At 47.8% G+C, this 6,233-nt stretch overlaps 1 protein-coding gene across 1 annotated transcript in view; it reads left to right on the forward strand.

The window, feature by feature from the left end:
* GATA3 (GATA binding protein 3) overlaps positions 1 to 6,233 on the forward strand; it is an 18,540-nt gene that overhangs the window by 6,390 nt on the left and 5,917 nt on the right. Inside the window, exon 3 of the mRNA XM_009321769.1 lies at positions 5,428 to 5,553. Within this exon, the coding sequence (XP_009320044.1) occupies positions 5,428 to 5,553 (126 nt within the window). The remainder of the gene's footprint in view (positions 1 to 5,427; positions 5,554 to 6,233) is intronic.

Raw genomic sequence — 6,233 nt, forward strand, 5'->3', positions numbered from 1 at the left:
AGCCGCTGTGGGCCTCAGTTGTCTGGTCCTCTTGCAAACTGCAAAATAGGTTAAAAAAAATCAAGATCCAGGGCTTCTTGCAAACCAGAATGGAGTTTTCTCCCAGGTTGCAATGGGGCAGATGCCTCTGCACAGCGCTTCTGGATGGCGACCCAGGGACAGTGGCTCTTTCCAGGGCCTAAGGGCAGAGTAAGAATTTCCTAGTGACCAAAGAGATTATCAGGAGAATGGGATTTCTCCTGGGATCTCCACACTGCTGTCCTCCCCTTCCCAAGTGTGTCTCCATCTCCCTTGGCTGTCGGTGTCGTGGAGTGGGGACCCAAGCTGGGTACCAGTCACCGTAGCCGGTGCCACTGGGGCACCGGTTGGTCTTGCAAAGCGCTTGGCTGATGTTCCTGGTGCCACTTGAATCTGGTGTGGTCATTTGTACCTGAGCTGTGTGGGTCTCAAATTGTGTCATTCCCCTCTGAGTCGCTGTGAGCGAGGACACAAGGTAGGGGATGGCAAAGCGCGGTGAGTGTGCAAGGCGCAGTATGTGCCCGGGACCACAGAAGTTGGAGGAAAGTGAAAAGCGCGGGTAAATATTTAAAATAATAGTTGCAAGCCTCACAACTGCATTACGTACATGCAATACATTACAGCATCCCCAGCGATCTATTTACGAATTTCCCAGGAAGCCACAAAAAGGTCTGGAAGCCGTGGGCATGGCTAATAAATGCGTTGAAGTATATTTGGCAAATAATCAGGCAAACCACAAGGGGAAAAAATATACCAAGCGGGGGAAAAAAAAATATGTTCCCTGCTTGGGAAGTTATTGAATGTTTCGAATCGAGGCACGTTTGGTTTCGTTAGGATTAAAGATGTGGACGGGCTCCTGGGGGCAGCTCAAAATGAAGAGGAAAAGGTGCTCTCGCCTCTCCGCGGAGTTTCTGAGCTGATGGATGGATCAGGCTGGTTGCGTGAGGCTTGTGCCTGGCACGGCCTGATCCTGCAGGCAGGCAGGGGGTGGTTCATTGGCCTCGTGTTCCCCGTGAAGGTGCTCACGGCCTTGGTCCTGCAACTCTTAGACACGGATTGAGCTTCCTCACCCGTGAGATGCCCGTAAAATTGGACCGGTGTTATTTCCACAGGCGCTGGGAAGCGTTTGCAGGATACAGCCCCAGGAGGGGTTGTTCTGCGAAGGGCAGCGGTGTCGGCTCTGTCCGGCCGTGTGGGTTTTGGGGAAGATGCAGATTTGCTCATCTACCCCCAAACTTCCTGCGGGTGAAACCTCTCTGTGCCTTCCCCTGGGCCTTTCCCGTCTAGGAAAATGTTGGTCTCCCTCGTCTTTCATAGCCTTGTTAGAAAAAAGGAAAAGCTTTCTAGGGAGGGAAGTACGGGCTGGGATTTTTAATTTTTTTTGAGCAGCTCTCTTGTTCTCTTCTCCTCCTCCCCCCGGCCCTTCTGTCTTAAACACACACACCTCATTTTCTTTTTTATTTTTTTTTTCCTCGTTCTCTCTTTATGTGTAAAGTTAACTTCCTAGGAAAAAGCTGCCGGATATCTGAGCCCTGGAGATAACTCCTAAACAACAGCTCTGTTTCCCCAGCCCAAACACACAGGAGCTTGAGCATATCCAAACAAGCGGAGGGGGAGGCAGAATAGGAAAGCGGCTGGAAAGGGGGGGAGAGCTTTCAAAAAGTGTCTGATGGAACCACGAAAGAATGTCCCGAGTCACCCTCAGCCCGGCACATGTAAAATGAACTATATAAATAAATACGTTGCAAAAGGTCATTCTTGGGGGAAAAAAAAAAAAAAGAGAAAGAAGGAAAAAAAGTAGAGAGAGACCTTGTCTTGCATAATCGCTCCAACCTTGGCATTTTAGTTAAAGTTACAAAAAAGTTCTCGTTCTTTGAATACGGCCTCTGCTAAATGGGAACTTCTGGTTTTTCTATATATTTTTTTTCTCCAGCACTGCCTGGGAAAAAAAAAAGGAGAAACATTTCTAAAGCTGTTTACCTCTATATTTATTTCCCTTGCTAACCTCAAAAAAAAAAAAAAAAAAAAAAAAAAAAAAAAAAAAAAAAAAAAAAAAAAAAAAAAAAAAAAAAAAAACCCAGAAGGCACCAAACAGAAGGCACCAAAGCTGGGCCCGCGTTTGCGTTTCGTGTGCATGGATGTAGATGTGTGTGTGCCGTGGCTTGACTTCATCTTTCCTGACTTGTGAAGGCGAGCGGGCTGGGGATCGTCTGTGTGGAGGCTCAGGGTGGGGATCCAGCGTGTGCTCCTCTCCCTCTGCCGCGAGTTTCCTGCGTGACCTTGGGCTGGTTTTGTAGGCTCTGATCCCAGGCACGCTGAAACTAATGAAAGGACTCCGATGGGTTGGAGAGAGAAGGCAAATAAATCCTTAGATGCTGAGAACCCAGACAAAGCCTTATTAAATTTAATGGGCGTCTTTGTAAGGGCTTCCTTTAGGGGAGATGGATGGAGCCTTGCCGGTCGAGGGGGCTCAAACAGGTCAGCTTTGTGGGGAAGGTGGAAGATCTGGAGATGTTGGCAGGGGCATCAGGAACGGGCAGGTGGTACCACGCCACCACTCCGCTTAAAAGGTCTACAGCCCCTTGGAGACCGTTCCTGTCCCTGTCAAAGCCAGGGGCAGCGCCGTCACTGATGTTGCTGAGATAAAACCTTTGGATTTTCTTCCTTTCCCTGCCCATGTGGATACAGAGCTCTCCATTTCTGTGTCCGGGAAGGATTATAGCCAATTTCTCAGAAGACCCATCCACCTGCAGTCTTTTTTTAGGAAGCTGATGCTTGCAGCTTTCTGGGTACCCCATGTAAATCCAGACACCGAAAATGCCTCTTTAATGAAGCATTTTTATCAGTGCTTGGTTCCTCCTGCACCATCCTCAATTCCACCTTCTCATCACCGCCAGCGCTTCTGAAGTTGTGCCCTCGCTCACATGCAATTGGGCCATGGGGTCTGGTCCTACAGATGATACGGGGCACCCTATTAGTCGTCCCATTACTTACATGGTCAGGCTTGGGTCGGTGATCAGCGTCAGTGGATGCCAATGCTGGGAGCTTTTACAATAGCGTTATTATTCATTGTTTCCTGCCCACTGCCGGTGTCTCCGGTATAAGTTGGTACAGCATGAAAGGTACAGTCTGGGACCGAAAGAGCACAGAGTTTAAAATATTCAGCTAACAACGCTGAATTTTTGTAGGGGAAACGGGGCAGATGGAAAAGGTTTTAGAGAAGATAGTGGATGTTGCGATTTATTTGTTTATTTAATGTCAGAGTTTGTCTGAAGGTAGCAAGGTGGTGACCAGGCGTGTCTTTTAAATGCACTTGCCGTAAGAGAAATTACGGTGAGCGCTGTGTAGAAACCCCAAATATCTTCAAAGGGGATGTTTCCCCTGTGTGGGCTGAGTCAAATATCACTGGTTTTTAGAAATTTCCTTGTGCTTGATTTTTGGGTCTGATAAGGGCAAAGCTGCCATCGAGAGACTCAATCCAGCCCCTGAGCCACCCATACCAGCCGGTGGGAGCTGGAGGGGCAGAGTCCTGCAGACTCGGCCCCCGGGTCTCAACGAGAGCCCGGCTCTGCAAGATGTTGTGTCCATGCTGCATTTGAAGCACACGTATTAACCCACTGATTTTGATGGGAACCAAATTTGGGGCTGTGGCATGGTCCGGAGGAGGACAGGACCGAGGCGTGTGTGCGCACATCTGTTGGGGGCTCCGCCGTTCGTGGTGGGATGCTTCAGCTTCTCCTGCCGGCACTGGGATTTTTGCAACCAAAGACCCGTGTGCCGTTCCCAGCTCCTGCTTGTCATCCGCATGGAGAAGTCAGCTAGGGGCCTCATCGGGTTTGAGATCGGCTCGTTTCAGCGTGGTTTATGGTCAGGCAAAATGGAACTGTCCCCACGGGCAGCCAGTGGGGGCCCCTTGCTGTCAGATCAGGCTCTTTGTGATGCTTCCTAATGCTCATGGACATTGTATTATTTATATTTTAGACAGTCCTTTTTGTCTAATTAAGCAAAAAAATTCCTACTCTATCTAAAACAAAACCAACCCGTCCTCTCTCTACCTACGCCACATTCAATTATGATTAAAATTGCAACATGACCTAACAAGAGTTGGTATTAATGCTAGTGCTGTGCCAGTGTCCATGTTTGCATTTTGGGTTTGTTGTACGGTATCCAAAGATGTGGTATTTTTTTTTTAAATGTTGGATGTGCTGCAATGTGCGGCTGTGTGGGGTGAGGGGTAAATTTGAAACAGTAAGAGCACAAAAGAGAGCATTAAAGGCTCAGTTCTGCAAGGTGCCAAGCATTGCTATGATCTGGCAAATCGCTTAAGCACATGTTTTAACTTTAAGCACATGAGCAGTCCCATTGAAAGCAACGCATTGGGATGAAATCAGAGCTCTGGGACTGTGTCATATTGATGAAGAAGAGATAGGACGGGGATCTAAAGGTCTTTTTTTAGGAGCTGTAGGCACTTGCACACAGGCAAACATGCATACGCATTCACATAGGAGTCTGCAAACTCTTTTTCCTCCTTCAGTGGCAGAAGGACAATTTGTTTGCTAAAGTTACAGTTTTTAAATGATGGGCACAAATTCATGCATGTGAAAGAGGAGCGACTTTGCTAAATTTGGCTTTGCTAAATCATTATCACAGCCAACAAAAAAGCTTCTTTATACACCTTGACACATAGATTTTTTTCTTGTCCCTCCCCCTTTATGAAATGGTAAATTCTTCTTTCAGGCTCATTACCAATCATTAAATAAACATGAAGGTTTAGGCTGCAAAAGGGTGCAATTAAAAAGTTGGGATTCTCGCTCTTTGCCACAGTGTTATTTCCGATCTGGAGCCTGTATCCTTTGAAGCTGAGCTGAATTTATGGGACCGGGCTGTGCTTGCGGTCGGACCCGGTGAGCAGCTGCCCACCAAGCTCAGCGCGGGTCTCACCCGGTGCTCGCTGGAGCCGGCGTGACTCATGCCGTTGACTCCGGCAATTGTTGGTTCAGGCCCTGACTGCAGAATTAGACCCCTGGGGGGTCTGAGAGAATTAAGATGGAAAGACATGTTGGCATTTAAATAATATTTTCCCCTCTGGAATGGGCTGTGCCAGTGCTGCTAATTTTGATGAGTTCTATCAGAGGTTTAGCACTCACTTTTAGGATGCCCTTTGGCACCTGATTCAGTTCATATATAATTTGGGATTAAAGTACCTCGGGGATTTTTTTCAGAATTATTATTTGTTCTCACAAGCCAGTTTCTGGAGGCCTCTGCCGATGTGCGTCAGTCTTGCAGGGTTGATGTTTTCTTTCTCAGCAATTTTCCTGATTGCATCTTTTTTTTTTTTTTTTTTTTTAACACGGGTGCTTTTCTCTCCCTCTCCTTCCCTTCCCCTGTCTCTCCCCCTCCTTCTTGCAGTCTGCAGCCAGGAGGGCGGGCACGTCCTGTGCGAACTGTCAGACCACCACTACCACCCTGTGGAGGAGAAATGCCAACGGCGATCCTGTCTGTAATGCCTGTGGGCTCTACTACAAGCTGCACAATGTAAGTGTGACTGTAACGCTCAATAATGGGGCCTCAATTTTGGTGCGGGATGGTCCAAACTCTTCTTTGACTTAAGGATTTCCAGTCTCGGGCGGTGCTGAGGCCTCCGTTATCCCTTTGGGGACCTTGGGGGTTGTAGCCATGAGTCGGCATCCCCTCAAACGTAGCTGACTTGACTTGGAGAGGTATAAGACAGGGCTGTCCGTGGGTGACGTTAGAGCTTTCCCATGGCTGAGCCAAGAAAGGAGGAGTGGATCAACACAGAGAGACATTATCTGCTGCTGATTGGGCTCAGTGTATTGGAAAAGACAACACGCCGTCCTGCAAGCCGATACCCCTTCTATGCGTAGCTTGGTTCCTCAAGAAAATACAAACTCTGGAAAAAAAAGCAAAATGTGCCAGCAACTATTTAGATCTTTCTTGGGTTTGTGGCTGCCTTTGTCCGGTCCCTCCACCCATCCCCAAAGATGATTTATTTAGGTCTTGTGTTTGTCCCGGTTGACGCAAGTGATTCCTAAACCAAAAAGGACTTGATTTAGTTAGCAGGTTGCAGAGTCTGCTCAACCTGTGATGTGAATTTTAAAGCGTCTGCCATGGAAAGGAAGGAAAAATGAAATGAAATGGCTGGCAGATTTAATCTAATATCTCCATGCAAAGCCAGCTTGCAGGAACCAGGGATA

The sequence above is a fragment of the Pygoscelis adeliae genome, unplaced genomic scaffold (genome assembly GCF_000699105.1).
Source record: "Pygoscelis adeliae isolate BGI_AS28 unplaced genomic scaffold, ASM69910v1 Scaffold202, whole genome shotgun sequence".
NCBI classification, from domain to species: Eukaryota; Metazoa; Chordata; class Aves; order Sphenisciformes; family Spheniscidae; genus Pygoscelis; species Pygoscelis adeliae.